This window comes from Peromyscus leucopus, chromosome 3 (assembly GCF_004664715.2).
Source record: "Peromyscus leucopus breed LL Stock chromosome 3, UCI_PerLeu_2.1, whole genome shotgun sequence".
NCBI classification, from domain to species: Eukaryota; Metazoa; Chordata; class Mammalia; order Rodentia; family Cricetidae; genus Peromyscus; species Peromyscus leucopus.
This window is the reverse complement of record NC_051065.1, coordinates 9137387-9158689: the sequence shown is the minus strand read 5'-3', so window position 1 is coordinate 9158689 and position 21303 is coordinate 9137387. Positions and strand designations below refer to the sequence as shown.

Genomic DNA, 21303 nt, shown 5'->3' with positions numbered 1-21303 from the left:
TAGTTTATTAGAATAGACATTATAGTGCTCTAGAAACAAAGGATTTTTTTAAAGTGGTAGGCTATGGTTTGTGTGTGTTAAATGATTTCATTATTTATTGGTTTATTTCAAAGTTTTAATTTAGAACATTGCCAGTGGTTGAAATAGTCTAGATTCCTGCTTTTTTTCTTGTATGATATATTAAGTAATGTATTTTAATTCTGGACTTCACTACATTTAATACATGAAGCCAACAGAAGCCCCCTATCTGAAGCTACTTTGATTTGGGGGTGGAATAATGTTGCACTGTTTTGACATTTTCAGTTTATGTCTTAGTTAAATGGAATGTATTAACATGGTATATCTAGTCACAATCCCAAGAACATGTCATCCCTGATCTCTGAATGAAATGCCAAGTCACATCTGCACTCCATACTTCCCAATCCCAGTTTTGCTCATCAGTTTCTGAACTAATTTATAGTGAAGAAGTACATACATGATAAGGCATCTTAATAGTTTGCTTCAATCTTTTCTTACTTAATTTTAATCTAATGAAAAAGACTATAGAAGGCCCTAGTTATATTTCTACTTCCCTTAAAGCTTACTGCATCATCTTCAATACAGCCTTGCATTAACATACCTGTTATCTTGAATCTCTAAAGTTGCTCTGGCTGGGCAGTGGTGGCGCACGCCTTTAATCCCAGCACTTGGGAGGCAGAGCCAGGCAGATCTCTGTGAGTTCGAGGCCAGCCTGGCAGGCTACCAAGTGAGCTCCAGGAAAGGCGTAAAGCTACACAGAGAAACCCTATCTCGAAAAACAAAACAAAACAAAACAACAACAACAACAAAAAAGTTGCTCTGTAATGGCCATTGCATCAAGTTCTCTGAGGTTGTACAATCAGAATCCTCAATAACCATGACTATGTTAAGCATATAACTCAGCTTAAGACAAACATTTTCTAAACCATTAATAAAAATACAAATACAAGAGCACAAACTCTTGAGTATTACAGAATGATGCAGGTTCTGTGTGATGCCTCAGCAGGAAGGTTGCTCCAGAACTTCATGTGAACCATTCTATTGGGTCGGGGCACCAGTTACCTTTGCCTAGATTGCTTGTTCAACTCTTCCAGGAGTCATTGTGCTGTTTTTCTTTGTTCAGTTGTTTGTTTTGTTTTACATACGACAGAATTTAGCTTCACTGTGGGGAAAAAACAGCTTTGATTTTAAGAGCTTGGATAGTCCTTTGGTTCTGGGACCTCGCTTAGTGTCAGCAATATGGGCTTGTACCACAGCCTTCCAACATATTTTTGCCTTTTAGAAGTCTGTTCTCAACAGGCCTCTCTAGTTTAAGACAGAGAAAATTCCATTAAATTTAATACTCCACCAATACTATATTTATGATGTTGTGATTGTAATAGCTAATGTCTTACTCTCATAAAATTAGCTATTTATATTTAAGGATGTAGTGATGGCTCTTATTTTTGAGAGTTAATAGATAAAAGAAACTGATTTCCCTTAGAAAATACACTTCAAGATTTGCTTTTAAAGTATAGGAAAATTTTATTGGAGGAGAGTTAAATTGATTACGTATTTCTCAGTGTTATGTTTTAAGAAACAAATTAGTCAACATACAATTCAAGAGAAAATTTAAAAATTAAAGACAGAAAATCTCTGACATTTAGAAGATATATGGAAATACAAACTTCCAGGAACATTAAAGATCATCTAACAATTCCTTTATTTTCTAGAGAAATAAGCCAAGACCTAAGAGATAATGATTTGGTTGAAATCATGTAATTATTGATTATCAAAAATTGAATTTCATTCTATGTGTACTAGTATTCACCTTCATGTTGCAATTCAAGAGGTACCTAATAGTTACTGTGGAGTGTATATCCATATAACCATATTAAGTAAAGTAACAAAATACCGTGATAGAGATATTATGCAGTGAAACATTAATAAGATGCTAAAATTAAATATACACCACTATGTACGAAGTAAAATGTTATATATTTTTATATTCCCAAAGCTGTGTCTGTAAATTGATGGCCAACAAAACCAGGATTCTGGTTACTTCTAAGATGGAGCACTTAAAGAGAGCTGACAAAATACTAATTTTGCATGAGGGCAGCACCTATTTCTATGGGACATTTTCGGAATTACAGAGTCTGCGTCCAGACTTCAGTTCGAAACTCATGGGGTATGATACTTTTGACCAGTTTACTGAGGACAGAAGAAGTTCAATTCTAACTGAGACCTTACGCAGGTTCTCAGTAGATGATTCCTCGGTCGCCTGGACCAAAACCAAGCAGTCATTTAAACAGACTGGAGAGTACGGAGAGAAAAGGAAGAGCTCTATTCTAAATTCATTCAGCGCTATGAGGAAATTCTCCATTGCACAAAGGACTCCTTTAGGCACAGAAGGAGATTCTGATGAGCCCCAAGAAAGGAGACTCTCCCTAGCCCCAGATTCTGAACAGGGAGAGGCAGTCCTGCCTCAAGCAACGTTATCCCCTCTGGCCCCACACTTCCAGGAAGAAGGAGACAGTCTGTTTTGGACCTCATGACATACACACCTAGCCCGGGCTTCAGCAGCCTCCAGAGGACAAGGACTTCCATTCGAAAAATCTCCTTAGCCCCTCAGATAAGCTTAAATGAAGTAGATATATATTCAAGACGGCTGTCTGAAGACAGTGCCTTGAACATCACTGAAGAAGTTAATGAAGATGATTTAAAGGTATGTCCCTCCATGTCTTAAGATGCCCTCATCCTAACTCCATAATTTCAATAAGTTTTGATACATATTACATATTGCATAGAATTCCATTGCAGTCTCTGGGTTCAAGGGTACAAAGTATGTAAGCAACTTCAAAATATAAAATAACTATTTCTGATTGTAATTGAAATGTCACTTCCCCACAAAAGCTGTAAGCCAAACAGGGGCTTCGTACTGAGTCCCTTTACTAGGCCCATGATATGAGATTCGTTATTATAAATTAGTAATTGTCAGACTTAGTGGTTTCCTAGAGCATAATGGAGTAAACAAATGGTTGTGTTTATGTAGACATCAAGAAGTGTTTCTAAACAGGCATGGCCTCGACAAGGATTACAAATACCTGGCTCCTTGACCAGACTGATTCACATTCATGCCTGAATTTAGTTAATGTGTACCTTTCAATCTTTCAGATTTCTTTTCTATGTTACATTTTTGAAAGGGTTTCTTTTAAAGAAGATATGTGAAGCTCAAAATATACCTGCCAATATTCAGACTGAGTGTTAAGAAGCAAAATAACTTCTTAAAATAGAAAGCAGTGCAAACCAGGAGGGCTGTTGTTTACTAAACAATGCCTGTGGCTGAGATGGAGTGAAAAGCAGTCCTAGTAGATGGACATGTTTAATAGGGCCAGTCTTTAAAAGAAAGTTACCTTTTGGCCAATCACAAGTCATTTCATATCTCTGGGTCAGAGTTCAGTGTGTTGTGAAATAAAGGGATAAGTAATTCCCCCAAATATACATTTATTTCTTAAAATGGTTTGCTAAAAATATAATTTATCTATATGATTTAATGTCCATCTAAGTGAAACTCCAAATTGAAGTCTATAAATTTTAGTCAGTCTGCACTGTAACAACTGATTTATTTGACTAATTATGTTACTAGGTCATCAATTACTTCACCTTCCAGGCAACACACTTTATCCCCTTCACTGTGATAAAAGGTCATATCATTGCCCCCATTTCTAGAAAAAAAAAATAAAGTTCTGAGAAATGCAGCACCAGATACCCATTCAAGCATCTTAGGATGTTACTTGTAGGCTTTGAATTCAAATAAAGCCAATCCAATCCCACAATCTTTAATTTCTGATCAGTGAACCTTACTCCAGGTTAATAGGACTCCTCCGTGAATCTAATACCACTTAGGAACTTCATGGATTTTTATGAGGAATAGTCCCATCTTTTTCCTTTAGAATATATAAGGAATCTTTTTTTTTCACATTTTAAAAATATAACTTCCAAAAGACAAAGGCTTCTAAAGGAATATATTTAGGATTAGAGTTTTATAATTTAAGTAATAACTAAAAAAAAAAAAAAAACCATAATGCCTAAGGAATATGCAAACCCAAGCCAGCTTTTTAAAATAAAACTTAGTAGCTAGCAAGTTCCAAACTTGTCCATGGATCATTGACACAAGTTAAGTCAAGGCGAGTTTGGGGACTTCAGTCTGGTGGCCCCCTCATAGGACAGAACACGTGGTGCTGTGAAGTGTTCACATGCTAACATCATTCTGCAAGAGTCACTGCGTTTCTTACTTCTCAAAACTCCATTGCTCCAGCAGACATCCTGCTTGCTATGGCCATCACACATGGCTTTTCTAATAATCTATATTTGTTAAAAGCCACTTTGCCACAAGTATTCCTTTATTCCCTGAATTAAAAATAAAACCTCAGTGGTGACATGGAATAGGTTTGTTTCAGAATCACACTTCTTTTCTCAGGAGTGTTTTTTTGACGATATGGTGAAGATACCCCCGGTGACGACATGGAACACATACCTCCGATACTTTACTCTCCATAAAAGATTGCTTGTAGTGCTGATTTGGTGCTTGGTTGTTTTTCTGGTTGAGGTAAGAATGTTTGGTTGTAAACTGTTACTGTGACTTTAAATCAAGGATTACAATGGTATGGGCACATAAATGCACACATGTATCTGTGCAATGGTAGTTGCCTGGATAGTTCATAGCTTCTGAAAGCCAACAGGAGCTGGAGTGTTGGCCCAGTGGTTAAGGGCACTGGCTACTTCTCCATTAAGGGCACTGGCTACTTCTCCAGAGGACTGCGTTAGATTCCCCGCACCCACATGGTAGTTCACAGTCATCTGTAACTCCAGTCCCAGGGAATCTGATGCTCTTCTCTGGCCTCTGTGTGTATCATATATGTGGTGCAAGACATATATGTAGGCAAAACACCTATACACATAAAAGTAAAATAATTTTTTAAAAAATTCATAATTAGAATTACTATTGATATTTTAGTATTTCAGACATAACAAAATATACTCTAATACAAATACTGTATATGAAGAATTGTCATAAAATAAATTTTATTGGGCATATTTAATATGTTCAACATATTTAAAGATTCATACATATTGTGAAAAGGTTACTGTAACAAAGCTAATAAGACAACTGTCATCTCAAAAAACATTTGTTTTTGTGATAAGAGCCACTAAAATCCACACAGCTAGCATGAATCCCAAGTACAGTATAGTTTTATTACCTATAATTCTCATGTCATTCACTATATCTTCCATATACTTAGTTTTTATTAGATCCGAAAGTTCAGGCTATAAGGAGTATTAATTGAAATTGAATGTTAATTGAAATTAAGCACTGAAAAGAATTCTAGATATTAGTCTAGTTACTAACTATGCAGGTACTGACTCATAGTGGTGGTCATTCTTGTTCATCTGTGGCACCTTTGTCTCAGGAAGCTTCCATTGAGGGAGGCTTGAATGCCTTTCACAGTGACGTCATTATTTCATTGTATGTTGACCTACTTACTACACAAGTATGCAGTAGTATTACTTCTCTCTATTACTTTTCCTGTTGCTGTGATAAAGCACCCAATAAGTTAAGGAAAGGAGGGTTAATTTTGGCTTTGTGCTTGAGGGGATCTGTTCCTGGAGGCTGGGAAGGCATGACAGCAGAGATAGTCAGTGGTGGGTCATATTGTATGAGTACTGTGAAAGTAAATGATGACAGCAAGTAGAACCATCCTGAAGGCCTGTGCCCAGAGATCTACACTCTCCACCAAAGCTCAAGAACCTAAAGATTCCACAGCCTTCCTAAATGGTACAGGAGTTTGAGACCAAGTATTCAAACACATGAGCCCATTGGCCGTTTTATATCCCAACCATCAACATTCACCTAAGAAGAAAACATCTTGTCATTGGTCAAGAAATTAAATATTGAAGAGAAAGCAAAGGCCATGTAACTACCCATTATTCACTGAACTGTCACTATTACTGAAAAAAAGAAAGAAAAAAGAAAAGAGGGAGGGAGGGAGCGAGGAAAAGAAGGGAAGGGGAGGGGAGAGGAGAGAAGGGAAAGGAAGGGGAGAAAGGGAGGGAGGGGAAGGGAAGGGAAAAGTCACGATGGACAAACATCAGTGATTTTGCCCTCTTGGGGACAGGAAACAGTCTAATGACATGATTTTTCTCCCAATATCTTATAGGCATTGGCCAGTTAAATAGCTCTCAAAATGCTGAATAACAAGAAAAGCAATAATAGAAATATAGTAATTTTTAAATGATTTGTACAGTTGTACAGCTAAACAACATATTTGCTAATATCTACAATTGTGTTTTTTCAATCAAAATTTACATAGATTTTTCTTTAGACTAAACTGGTTTCTTTCTATCAATTCGTGTATTTCTTTTAACTGTTGAAGTGTTTCCTGGTACATTCCGTTATGGAACAGGTTTCAATACAATGGTGTTCAGTTTTTATAAGCACTGATAAATCCTTATATTTAAAGATAAAAAATGACCACAGAAACACCAAGACTCATATCCTCCTCTATCAAAGTGGTTTACCTATTTTAAGCTTTAATAAAGACTATATTTCAAGCTGGGCAGTGGTTGCACACGCCTTTAATCCCAGCACTCGGGAGGCAGAAGGAAGCAGATCTCTGAGTTCGAGGACAGCCTGGTTTACAGAGTGACTTCCAGGACAGGCTCTAAAAGCTACACAGAGAAACCCTGTCTTGAAAAAACAAAAACAAACAAACCAAACCAAAACAAAACAAAAAAAAGGACTGTATTTTCATTTATATTTAGGATTTTGTAGCATTCATTCAATGTGTTTTTTTTTAAATAAGAAATAAATTTAGCATCCCAACCAGTCTTTTCCTATTTCTTCACAGTTGCTAAACCAGAAAAAAAAGAATATTTAATTTGCTAACATTTTTCAGTCATGTGTCATTTTGAAAAAGTGTATATTTTATACATTTTGTCTAAAAAGCAATGTCTTTTATAGTTCTTAATAACACTAAACACAGAGACTAATATTTCTATTATGCTATGCTTTCTAGTGGCCCTTCTTGGCAGTGTATCATGCACTAGAAAGGGAAAATGTAAACAATGGATTAAGGGATGCTTCCTGTTTCTTTTACAATAACCAGATTGTTTTTTGAGTGCAGCATCTGAAGATCCTGTTCACTGTTTTGTCTTATGGTCTTTAAGCGTGTATCAGAGAGCTGCTGTTTTTTGTTTGTTTGTTTGTTTGTTTGTTAATCAGGAGTCCCTGAGTGACTTTGCATCAGTAATAAAATAGAAAAAGAGTGTGTTCCCATAATACTACTTTTTTGGTGGATGTGTATTTTAGAAAATGATTTGTCACATGAAATACGTGAAAAATCTGTGAATTAAATTATACTACATTCCATGTGATATGGCATCATGTTTAGAAATGGAAAATGTCTATTATTTATTTTGTTGCTGCTATATCTTAATCATCAAGGAGTGTCCCTCTTTCAAAAATCATATAAATTTTATATCCTTGAAGCATTCTGGAGTGAAATGATAGAGTTACTCCACTGTTTCTTTAACCCTCAAATATTTTTCCTAAAGGCCTCCTACCAAGACTTTGAAAATGTTTTTACTATAGTCAATAGAAACAGTTTGGATTGATTAATTCATGTGACAGCTAGAAAATAACTTTACATTAGGATCTAGGTCCATTCTTTAGAAAAGTCATTTGTTGTTCCATTCATAAGTATGTATTTCTGGGATTTGATGTTGGTCATGTTGATATAGAAATGAGTATGGGAAGCATAGATAAAGATGTATAAAAAAATCAACTCTGGATTATTCCCTTCCAGGTGGCTGCGTCTTTATTTGTGCTGTGGTTGCTTAAAAAGTGAGTATTCTACACATTATTGTGGATTTTGTTTTGTTTCCATTTGGAGATTATAAAATATTTACATATTTACTATGTTTCATTGTATCCACCACATTCCTCCAAATTGTGAGAGGAGAAAATCAAGTTTTACTTGTTTCGTTTATGAATAGAGTAGGTTCCAGGACAAAGATACTAAATTCTGCACTCAAGTCCCATATGTAAAATTATGTAATAATTGCATGTAGCCTATACATGTCACCACATACGCTTTAAAATAGCTCCAGATTTACATGGTGCCTGGTGCAGTGTAAGTTTTATCTAAGTGGCTATTAATGAATCATTTAGGGAAATGATGACAAGGAAAGTATGTATGTGCATGTTCAGTAACGATACAATTTTAAGAACCATTTCCTTAATCCACTAGTAGCTGAATCCGTGGATACTCAGAAGATCCATAAAGTTTACTATATTTGTTCAAGTTGAAAGCTGTTTGGTGTCTTCAGCTCTTTACTTATTTCTAAAAAAAAAAAAAAAATACGAGTTGTTTTCAGTTTTCATGACATGCAATAAAATACATAAGAAACATTTTATATTTAATCATTTCTACTAGGTATTTTGCTCAAATAAGTATCAATTACATCTGTTTCAATTATAAGAAAACTTAAAACTGTTTTGCAAGACAAAATTTATAAAACTAAAGGAGTAGTCTCTTTTAAGCCAATAGTTCATGCTTCTTTCTACTTACTTTTATTATGATTCTGTTGACAAGTTTGGTTGTAAAATAACACTTTTCTTTTGTTTTACAGCAACCCTACTCATGATGGAAAAAATGATACTAAAAGTTCAAACAGCAGCTACGTTGTGATTATCACCAGTACCAGCTTCTATTACATTTTTTACATTTACGTGGGAGTGGCTGACACATTGCTTGCCTTGGGCTTGTTCCGAGGTTTGCCACTGGTGCACACACTAATCACAGCATCACGAATTTTACACCAGAAAATGTTACATTCTATTCTTCATGCACCAATGTCAATTATCAGCACGCTGAAAGCAGGTACTGTTGACTAGGTGTAAAAATGGAACTGCCGCTCGCTAGCAGCAGTTCTACCAGCAGCATGGGCTTGAACACAGACATCTGCCCTGTAGTCAGCCGCCCTGTCCCATATATCTCAGGTATTGCAAGCAAGCAGACCTGTGGTTCCCAGTGTTCGTCAGCCTAACAGGGTAACTCATTTTGTCATAATGTGATTCTGATGCAATAGCCTCAGTAGCCGCAGCCTCTTTTGGATAACTTGGCATTTTTCTTTTCACATACTTGGTCTAGCTTTTTCCCATACATCATATTGTCATCTATAATACTGTTCACAGGAGGAAGAAATTTGAAGTTGTCATGGAAAAATATTAAAGTCTATATGAAAAGTATCTTGATGAGGGGATAATAACTGTTTCTGAGACACTTCAAGAGTGGTCATAAGAATGTACTAAAGGTTTTTGGGGGCAGGGGAAGATTTTAAATATGTTTTGAGACAACTCTAGCACATGGTACTTGGTATCATGCATTTGACATCATTGTAGTTGCAGTCACAGGAAGTAAGAGAATTGGGAAAAAGAACCCAACGTTTGATTCAACCTGCGGTAATAAGGGTCTTTGAAATGTGTTGCGTGGCTTTGTCTATGGATAAGCTCACATTTAAAGACTGTGAGATGATGAGTCTCCTAGGTGATCCAACGGCAGTAGTTGGAGATCCTTCTCCGTGGTGCTAAGCCAGGGAAAGCCAGGCACATAGCATGAATAAGATTTCATTCTTGCCCCAGAGGTGCCCACAAGCAAGGAGAGATGTCAGGCATAGAAGTTACACTAAATGTAGAATAAGTTGCAGAATTGAGAATTTTTAGCATGTTTCTTAAAACCCTCAAAATAAATGCACATCAGTTTTTCAAGGTGACAAAAGTTAAGTGTTGGTGTACCAGAAAGATAATTATCTTGTTCCTGGAGCCTTTCTATGTCTCACCAAAGGTCTGCCTCATTCGCATGTTCTCCTGGCCATCCTCCTTTGTTCTGAGACTTTCAGAACTAAGGGAATGGCCAATTCACCCAATCTTGTGAGTTTGCTGTTATAGAATTCTGAGACCCCAAGTAGGTAGGGTTTCCCCAGTTTCTGGCATCCTGAAACATGGGCCATGAAGCAGAGTGAGAAGGACAAACATCTGAGGTTGGGTTTGGCCACATAGGGATGGTTATTATGGCTGTTAACAGCCTATGTGAAATAAACATCAGCTTCTTTTTGCCATTTCTCTGTGGGGTGTGACTGCCAAAGGAAGCGCATTTTTCACTGCCCCTCTCCTAACACCCCCTACAGTGCATTCTCAGCCTTCTCTGTTTCACATTTTACTGATCAGCACACACTCTTCTTTTCTCACTTGTTTTCCCAAGCTTCCATCTGCTTTTAGGTTAATTCCTAATCACCCTTGTGATCTTTGTGTTCCTCCTTATTCACTCCTGATAACTAAAAGAGCCAGTTGATCTTAGAACACCTCCCTTTGGCTTGCTCTCATTTGTTGTTGTTGTTGTACATAAGAATTTTGCTTTCCATTGAAAAATGCTATTAGATTCATGGTTTATGATTCTCCTTCTGTTACCTAGTTATTCTGTTATACTTGGCAGTAACTACTTGGAATTTATCCTAGATGTGCTCTTCAAAATTGTACACTGACCTTGATTTTCCTTGACCTTAATTTCCTCTGACTCTTTGACTTTCTTTTGTTACTTTTCCTCACCTTGTCACACTCAAATGACTTTGTGCTCATATAGCAAATAATATCGCTCCTCAGCGAAGTGTGGCTGTATTAGATAGAACGGTACTGACTGAAATAAAATTTGAAATAGAAATATCATTTTGATGATACTCTTTTGCCAAAGTGGACTTTCAGTTTCTAAATGGCAATTAAATATCATGGGGTTGTACATTCCTTCTCTGGGTTACTTATGGAAGGATATACCAATATTTTTTAATGAATATACTAAAGAATATGTTAAGTAATATATATCATCTGTCTACATATGGATTTTTGCCTTGGTCTTGGGTCATATAAAATAAACATGGAATAATACTATTCACCTCAAAATTCTACCATGTGGGAAAAGAGATAAGATATGTACACATACAAGCAACTATGATATACAGCATGTATGTAGTCTCTGCAACTCAGGCCTGCAGATAAGGAAAGGAAGAGATTGTTTCTAGATGCAGCAAATACCAAATCTGTCTTGAAAATAGGGCATTTGGGTTGAGCTAGGAAGGAGGTACAAATTTGACAAGAGGAGACGAGGAGAAAGAGTTTTAGATTGAAGGAAACAACACATAAGCAAACTAAAAAAGTAGAAAAGGGTAGACTATCTAAAAAATAGACACATTTCCCTGAATCCATGTATTTGAATAGAGGAATCTAGGTTACTTAAGGACAAATTAAGGGAAACTTTTAAATATTTTAAATATTAAACAAAGAATTTTGGACTTTATCCTGCAGTTAATAGTAAGTGATAAGGTTAACTATTACAATGTTGTCATAGCGTTATGGTACACTTTATCAAATTGTTTGTTTAGCTCCTTTTTAGACAATGAATCCCTCAAGGCCAAGGAGAGTGAGTTAATCACCTCTGTAATCTCTGTACCCAGCATTGTCCCAGGCATGTTGTAGACATGGGATTTTTAGTTCACCGAGGCAACAAATACTCAAGACTTAGACTGTGAGTCTGGAATTTAGAATACATGTGAAGAAGATAGGGAAAATTAAAAAAAAAAAAAAAAAAAAAAAAGAATCCCATCTGGCATGTACTGAAAGACAGCTGTGGATTCTGGAGAGTTGCATCTGGAGGCACGGACTTCAGAAGGGAGGGTGTGTTTGCCCTGTGTGGTAGAGATGAACATAAAGAGAGGATAAAAACACATCCATTAAGGTACCTTGAAACTCAGAGTGGCAGAAGTGAGGTCTGAGCAGTAGGATGACCAGTCATACCTAACCTTAGTTATAAGAACCTGATTAAAGACATTGGTTTGAGCTGACTATTAGAGGTGGCACACGCCTTTAATCCCAGCATTCGGGAGGCAGAGCCAGGCGGATCTCTGTGAGTTCGAGGCCAGCCTGGCAGGCTACCAAGTGAGCTCCAGGAAAGGCGCAAAGCTACGCAGAGAAACCCTGTCTCAAAAAACCAAAAAAAAAAAAAAAAAAAAAGTTCAAAAGTCGGAGACAATAACTTGAGTACGTAGTCAGAATTTTGAGCAAATCTAATATTTGATAAGTCCTTAATTTTCTGATTAGATAATAATTCTTGTTTTAAATGCTTTTGCTGTAGTTCAAATTTAGTATGGAATATATTGGTGTCCTTTTAAAAGTGATAACTTTGAGAATTTTCATTTGTATCACAGGTGGGATAATTAACAGATTCTCCAAAGATATAGCAATTTTGGATGACTTTCTGCCTCTTACCATATTTGACTTCATCCAGGTTTGTACAGAATACCTATAATGAAGAGTTTTCCATTTGCCATAAAGTTTTCTCAATAGTTTCAAACAGAAGCAAATGAATTTTTGCTAATTTTTTCCTATAATAGTTGAAGTCCTGGATAATGGCTAAGTTTCTTGGAGAGCAGTCTTTAAAAGTCACAAATTGAACAAACTCAGTAACTAGTCAGGTCTGTTTATTTCAGGCAGGCCCACCTTTAGATAGAATACTATCTGCTTGGATTGATATGAAGGGCTCAAAAGACATTTTCCTCCAATCATTGGGTATAAAACCTGTTTGACAGCACCCTCCATTTCTTAAGTCCCACACTAAAATGAAGATGGAGTCCCTGGATAGGCTATATTCCAGTCCTGCCTTACCCATGAGCAGTACAAATTGGGTAAACAAGTTTCCCCACAAAATGGGACTCAATGGAGGGACAGAAAGAAGATGAAAACATGAAGGAAAAGAAATATTCCGACTCTAGGAGGGCTATCCCTCAGTGGCAGGTGTTACTAGACCTTCAGGATAACCATGCTGCAAGGTTGACTGTCAGTTAATGAAAGTGACCTTTAGCCACATCAGGACTCCAAGGTCACAGGACATAGGGGAGTTTATAAGCTGATATCCTTGCCTTCGGAACCAGGCACACCCTTCTGAGCTCCCTGATGGCTTCCTGATGCATCAGAGAGCAAACGCACCTGGAGAAATAGTTGGAACACAACACTGCCCTTATTGGGATGACTCATTCTTATATCTTGTCCCCTTCTCTTCTCTGCAAAACAGTACTATATTGAAAGAACTTGAATAAAAAAAAAATAGGGACTATCACCCTCAGGTGTATACAAAAGCAACAACAGTAGACAGAAAAAACAAACAAACAGCTATTGGCTGACCTCCTCTGAAATGACTGACATAATCAAATGCACTTACTGTTCTAAGTGAAATGTGTTTTGGATTTCCTTCATTACTGTGTTTAAAGACATAACTTAGCAGTAGCAGCACCTGCTGGAATTTTTTAACCCGTGTTTTGATTCAGGTGCTCAAAAGTGTCATTTTGTGTGTCTTTAACACTAGACATTAGTTCTGCATTCCAGAAGAATGAATCATAGGTGTATAATATGAGCATACTAATAAAATACAGTATAACACAGTGCTCTCTATATAATATAATATAATTAGACATTCACTGGAATGTGGACGTCTATCTGGATCTGTATGCTAAAGTATTAAAAATGGTGCTGTGTGATAAATATTTCCTTTTTTTGATTGTCTACTGAGTGTCTTCTGTCAATTTAAAATTCACCTCAGAAATCTGGGAGAGGTAATTTTCAAATACTTAACTTACAAATTAAAGATTTTTATATTTCTTTTGGCTTTCAAGTCTTATGCAGCTTGAACAGTTTCAGCTCAAGTCCTAGAGCTGCTAAGGCTTCATGAAGTAGCAAACAACTGAAAGGTTTCCAGAGATCTGAGATCCACCCTGACCATTTCCCAGCAAGGTGTCAGCTAGTAAACCCATAGAAACAAATGAAGAATTGGCTCACTCATTAGCATATGGAAGTTACACTAGGTTGGCTTTAAAATGATTATTATTTATGGTTAGCATATTCAAATGAGACATAGTGAAATAAACATTAGGAGATGTTTTATCTTTTAAAAACAATGTGTGCTTGATAACTTGTAGACCATCAATCTGGTAAACATGTACCAATATTGCAAACAGCATCCTAATTTTCTAGGAGGTAATATAGAGAGATGTCTGTGTTGGTAGGCAAAACTCATTTTGAAGGTATGAATAGGAAAAATGCTTAATTTCAAATTAAATCCACCATCTCATAATCTTTTTGAGTTATTGGAGTATCTCCAAATATTACAAGGGAATAGGTAAGTTTTGAGAAGGAAGTAAAGCATTAAATAATTCTCCTTTCAATATTAAATATGAAAAACTTGGGTCAGAAAAGTGAGCTTGCCTACATGACTAAACCTATATTTAATAAGATATTTGTCACTCAAAATGCTCTGTGAAGAATTCTCCATTTTAAAGAGAAGAATTCTCCATTTTAAAGAACTCTCTTAACAAAATTACAGAATATAACATTTATACTTAAATTATTTCAAAAGTTTCATTTTTTCAAAGGTTTGGATAAAGAAAATCATATTCATGTAAAATTTACTCATTATACAATTTATATCTCCTAAATAAAAATATCCCAAGATCAGAAAGCACCATGTAAAACTTCAACAATTTAAGTATCAGCAAACTAAACAATTATAAAAATTGTTTCCATGTAAACCGAAGAAACTGCCTTTGAGATAGCATTCTCCTCAGAGAATGCACTGTTTTCTTATTAAGAATGGAGCAAGTGCAAGAACATGTGTAGATATAAGTCACCAGTACACCCTGTGTACTTTATGAAGTGAAAATCTGCACTCACCACCATGCTTTCCTTGACCCCCCACAGTTGCTGTTCATTGTGGTTGGAGCTATAATAGTGGTTTCAGCTTTACAGCCCTACATCTTCCTGGCAACCGTGCCTGGGCTAGCGGCCTTTATCTTACTGAGGGCGTATTTCCTTCATACCTCCCAACAACTCAAACAACTGGAATCTGAAGGTACAGCATGGATGTGCAGGGTTCCCCTGGGCTTAGGGGAGCCACAGGGCGTTTTTGTGACTCACTACCATTAGCCTACTTTCAAAAAAAAAAAAAAACTCTAATATTATATAACAGTGGTGTGTGTGTGTGTGTGTGTGTGTGTGTGTGTGTGTGTGTGTGTGTGTGTGTGTGTGTGCTTGCCCATGCAGGCATGTGTGGAAACTCAAGGCTGATGTCAAGAAATCAAGAAATCTTTGTCAATTGCTTTTCTACTTTTTTCTCTTCTCTTCTCTCTCTCTCTCTCTCTCTCTCTCTCTCTCTCTCTCTCTCTCTCTCTCTCTCTCTCTCTCTCTCTCTCTCTCTCTGTGAGTGAGTCTCTCACAGACCTGAAACTTGCTGTTTCAGCTGGAATGACTGGCCAGGAAGCCCTGGGAGTCACCTGTATTGACCTCTAGCATTACAGAATTCAGTGCCAGACCCAATGTTTCATAACCTGAGGTCATCACGCATGTGTAGCAAGGATACTTTCTACTGAACTCTCCCCAGCCCAACAATGATTTTTGAGATGTGTAATAAACTTACAAAGTACACATGGATTAATTTTGCCAATCAATATGACTTTGTTTTGGCCTTCAAACAAATATATAACCTTACGATGTTTATGCATAGACATTCATAATTTCTTCCATTGGTCAAAGTAAAAACAGTAATACTGCTGTTCCTCAGTTTCTACAAGGTCTCAAAGGAAATCAGAGAGAATTCTTCCCTTTCCTTGATGTCCTGGCTCCTTTATTCTTTGCTTGAGTTCTTCAGGGAGCATGTCTTTCAGAAAGAGTGATTTTTTTTTTAAATTGTGCTTTTTTTAATTATGAAAAAATTTTATGCATTTTTCATACCAATAAAAGATCCCACTCTTCCCTCCTCCTGCCCCACCAACCTCCCCTTCTTTGAAACTTAAAAGCTAAATCAATTCAAAGAAATTTTTCATTGAGAAATTTAGAAAATTGACTTAGGGACAAAACCTATTTTCTCAGCCGCTAGTAATTTGGGATTATCCAAGAATAATGACCATTGTTTGCCAAGAAATGTGAGTTATAGAGGAGAACGGTTGTACTAAGTTATTACCCATGGTTGGCAGGTAAAAGCGAACGGCGAACAGCCATGCATTATAGAAGTAAGCTATCATCTGGGGTGAGAGCCCCTCCAACCCTGAGTTAATCTTTGTCAGAAACATGGTACTATGAAAGTCTATTCTGTATTACAAGCTTCACATTATCTCCTATGGGATGATTCACAGGCAGGAGTCCAATTTTCACCCACCTTGTTACAAGCTTAAAAGGACTGTGGACGCTTCGTGCCTTTGGACGCCAACCTTACTTTGAAACTCTGTTCCACAAAGCTCTGAATTTGCACACTGCCAACTGGTTTATGTATCTGTCAACCTTACGCTGGTTCCAGATGAGAATAGACATGATCTTTGTCCTCTTCTTCATTGTTGTTACCTTCATTTCCATTTTAACAACAGGTACTGTGAACTTATTAACAACTTTGCTGAGTATTTAAGTAAAATTTTTGTCAATGACTAAGATGCCATATTTTTAAATTAAAATTTTAGATGTTTTAAAATATACTTGTGGAGCTTATTAACCAGTACAAACAATTTCTTTGAAATCTTGTTGTTTTTTGTCCAAATAATTTACTTGGTTTAAAGGTTTATATGGTTTTTTCCCTAGTTCCACTGTTTTAAAAATGATGAGATACTGATTCAGAGAACATAAATGTGATTGACAGGTAAAATATTTTTTCATGGTAATGTTGACAAAGGGTCCTAACTCCAGAGTTAATAGATTTCTTTATGAAAGAATTATCTGAATGGGAGAAGAGAATACACACACACACACACACACACACATACACACACACGTTCTCTCTCTCCTCCTTTCACCCTTCCTGTAAATTTTTTTCTTTTAACAATTGTTTATTTGTAAAATTCCTTGTTTTATATGAATTTTGAATGAGTAAAAATTGCCACAGAAGTAAAATAATGTAGATAAAGCTGCATCATTTTTCAAACACATAGGTCTGGAATTTAAGATTTTTGAGCAAAAAAAAAAAACCATAAAGTATGTGACATAATGTATGTTACAATAAGAATATAAAAATCTATGCAGATAAATGAGTACCTCTATTTTAAGGTGTTGGATTTCTGAGTCAAAAAGCTGTATGTTTTATATATAACATTTTATTATGTATAAAACACTACATATTATATATGACAGAAGTTCAGAGTGAATGCCATGCCAATGCCATATTTGCAACATTATTTGATTATAAGAACAGAATTGCACCAGGCGGTGGTGGCGCACGCCTTTAATCCCAGCACTCGGGAGGCAGAGCCAGGCGGATCTCTGTGAGTTCGAGGCCAGCCTGGTCTACATAGTGAGTTCCAGGAAAGGCGCAAAGCTACACAGAGAAACCGAGAAACCCTGTCTCGGAAAACCAAAAAAAAAAAAAGAACAGAATTGCTGAACCCCAAAGGAAGCACCATTTGATGAGTTAACAGAAGGCCTCATACAGCTTCAGGGTGGATGTCACACTGGGGTAGCAAGAGAGTCAGGCATAGGCATGTTTCCGTCTCTCAAACAGATGCTGGCCTGTGTTCAGTTCCTCCTGTGGACACTCCAGTCCACTCTTGTGTCTTCCTTGTTCCTTCCTTCCTTCCTTCCTTCCTTCCTTCCTTCCTTCCTTCCTTCCTTCCTTCCTTCCTTCCTTCCTTCCTTCCTGTGTCTCTCCCTCCCTCCCTCCCTCTTCCTCTCCTCTCTCCCTTACTCCCTTAAGATTAGTTGTCTTCATTTACAAGTATCACAACCTCATGAACTTCATGTGGCTTGAATTAACAGTAGAGAACCTCTGGTAAATTGGAGAAAATGTAGATGTGAAAATTTTCAGTCAGTAATACTATGGCTTATTCATCTCTGTGTTTAACCTTATGATAGTTATTTAGTGCTAGATTCAAGCACTATCAGTTGGTACATAATAACCTGAATTAATAATAATTGATGAACATTTATCTTAGAAAATTTTTATGGTCATAATTCTGAATTTTTTAAAAATTTTATTTAGTTGTCCTTCCTAATCCTAAAAGAAATTTACTTCAAAACATCTTAGCACTATATTTTCAAGCATGTTAGTCTTTTTTCTTCTTTCTTTTATTATAATGGGCAAACTTCTCTCTTGAGAAATAGCTGACATTAGTTTTCTGACTGCCTGGTAACACACAAAGTCTGCTTTCTTCTGGATAACCTCTGATTAGCAGAAACAGTGACCATTGCAAAGGTGCTAAGCCTATCTGCCCATGCTACTCAAATGTATGCATCCCTCTGACTTTCTGTAGAGGAGCTCATTTGGACTCAGGGCCTTTTTATTCTGGTGTTCAATCTAGTATTTGCTTTTTATTGTTACATACAGACTAATAGTAGAAGAGATGAATGTATTGTCTACCCAATACCAACATTACCTTCAGGACATAAACAGCATTTAAAAGTGTAACAATTTTCCAATATTCAGTCACTGTTGATTTTAAAACTTGGCTGAAAGCTTTTTCTATGAGGGCATTATTGTTCCTAGGAGTCACTAACATCAGCATTAAATTGAAATTTGAATGAAATGACGTGTGATGAGAGAGATATGAGTAAAGTAATTCACAGAAGAGAGAAATGACATGCACTTGTTCAAACCCTTTTTCCATGTCTAGGTGAAGGACAAGGATCGGCTGGTATTATTCTAACTTTAGCTATGAATATCATGAGTACTTTGCAATGGGCTGTAAACACCAGCATTGATGTGGATAGCTTGGTAAGTTACTATTTTTAATTTTATGAAAAGTTGAGAAAAAGAAACCAAAAAGAGTAGGTAATATGTATATATAACCTGCCAGTTTAAGAAATGCAATGTTCAGGCAAACATAAAGACATTCTTTATCATGCATTAAACAGTGACATGATTTATGTTTCATCCTCACAAGTTGTCAGTGTGAACACTCTTGCACATGTCTCTTCCAAAGAAAATCCTAGAAGTGGAAGGAACTACTGGGCATAGAATTTCCCCAAGTTCAGCTTTACTAGCTGATGCCAAATTACTCTGGGGTCTGTTGTGCTAGTATATACCACCACTAAGTGAGTATGTGAATGTTTCCAGCAGTATTCTTGTTCAGATCTTTGTAACTTTGCTGTTCTGAGGAGTGTGAAGGAACTACTGAAATGTCAGGATAACTTAATGCCTGTTTTTTGTTGACCATTTTTGTTTGTTTTTTCTTTCTATTAAGTGCTTGTTTATGTTGTTTGTTTGCTTTTCAACTAGATGGGTTTGTGCTTGTATTTGTTTGTTTTTCTCACTTGATTTGTAGGTGTTTATGAATCCTGGATCAGTTATCAGTTCTATACATTTAAATGGCCCTTGAGCCATAGTATCTCTTGATGAAAGGAAACATTAAGTTTGATAGAGACTAATTTATTAGTTTTTTTCCTGTATGGCTTATGCATTTGGTTCCTGTTTAAGAAATTCTTCTATATGTTAGGTTTTTACATTTAGCAGCCTGATGCTTTTCATAATATTCTTGTCTTATTTTTAAAATGTCTAGTCTTAGTGACTGTTCCCTTCTAAGTGTTTATCATGCTCCTCTCCTTTTTACTTGACTGATGTTGTCTTGTGTTTGTGTTCTTTGTGTGTCCAAAGACCATATTTTGGCTTTATTGTGCCTTCTACCATAGACTGAGAGCCCGAAGTGATATATATGTGCTAAAGTGGTGTCCAGGACTCTTAACTGTATGATGGCCAGGGTGAGAAATGAAAGGAAGCTACACATGTCCCTATTTATAGTTTAATAAAAGACATGTTTTCAGTTACACTTTAGAGTTGGTCTAAGAACTTCAGCACTGATTTCTTTTTAAAATTTTTATTACATATACTTATGTGGGTGAGGGATGCCCATGCCACAACATGAATGTGGAGGTCAAAGGGCACTTTGTTGAGGTCAGTTCCCTCTTTTCACCATGGGTCCTAGGGACCTAACTCAAGTGTCCTTACCTGCTGAGTCATCTTCACTGACCCTTCATTGACTCTTAGGCTTTTGAACTACACTTATTCATTCATTACTTCATTCCTGGGGAGTCTATAACCACCAGTTAAAAATCAGTATGCAACTTAGATTTTTAGACACACATTCATGTGATTGTAAAATTTCTATAATCAAATCCCTCAAAAGTCATAACTATATCTCAAGGGCAAAACATAAAATATCTTTTAAATATTCTTCTTGTCTGTATGTCTTCATAGTTTTCTGAGATATCTTAATAATTCCTTGAAATACAGTTTCCTTGGTTTTGACGTCAGACAAGTTCCTCATTTCTTCTCCACACTTCTCCTTGGTTATATTTTTGTATTTTGTATATTGAGAGCTCTTACAAAGAAATATGTATCTGTTAGAAGAAGCTGGAGAATATTATATAAATGCTGTATTTCCATTTATTTCCTTAATTTCTTACAACTGTGACTTTCTAATTCAAACCCCTTGTGCACATTACCTATTTCTTTACATAAAAACATCTCTTTACCTTGTACATTCACAATTCTCTTTGCAAGATTAATTTTTTTGGCTTAATGACGTAACCAAACTTTTGACATTGTGACACAATGTTGTCATCTACAGAGTTCACACACTCATGATCTCTACAATTGAGCTACCAAACGAAATCACACACATTCAACATATGGATTTAGTAAGTTTATAGTTTTATGTTGGCCTTCTTGTACAGCTCTGTTTGTCCACATGCAGCTGGATGTGGCCTCTGAACTGCAGTTTAGACACCCCTGTCAGAATAGCCTATACACTGAATGTCAAAACCTTTGCTCAATAAATTTCTGCTCCACATGTCTAGTGTCCATGAGAGACACTTTAAAGTATTTTACTTTTCCAGATTTTTCCATGGGTATGTTGGACTTTGTATTGTATTCTTCGACATTGTATCTTTCATGGTGTATGAAAGGACTTTTACAAGGACCTATTGTGTCTATGATATGGTCTATGAAAAGTATCAATATTTGCATTTGATTTCATTTTAAAAGTTATGCTCTTTGGTTTGATAACAAAGACCATATGTGTGTTGTCATTTCCCCGACAGCACTGCTGGTGGGCCATCCTGGCCTTTGTGGTCCCTGTCTGCTGTTAACTCCCATCATGCTCCTCTCACCTGCAGTGCTGCCAAAGCTAGCTAATAGTGCTTTTATTTTCACCTCTTACTTTGGGAAGCAGAGGGGA

General features: G+C 36.4%; 1 protein-coding gene across 1 annotated transcript in view; it reads left to right on the top strand.

The window, feature by feature from the left end:
• The window catches only part of Cftr (CF transmembrane conductance regulator), a 147119-nt gene that overhangs the window by 90147 nt on the left and 35669 nt on the right, over positions 1-21303 (top strand). Inside the window, 9 exon segments of the mRNA XM_028871755.2 lie at positions 2015-2481; positions 2484-2722; positions 4478-4606; positions 7863-7900; positions 8689-8939; positions 12313-12392; positions 14855-15005; positions 16285-16512; positions 18742-18842. Coding sequence (XP_028727588.1) covers positions 2015-2481; positions 2484-2722; positions 4478-4606; positions 7863-7900; positions 8689-8939; positions 12313-12392; positions 14855-15005; positions 16285-16512; positions 18742-18842 — 1684 coding nt within the window.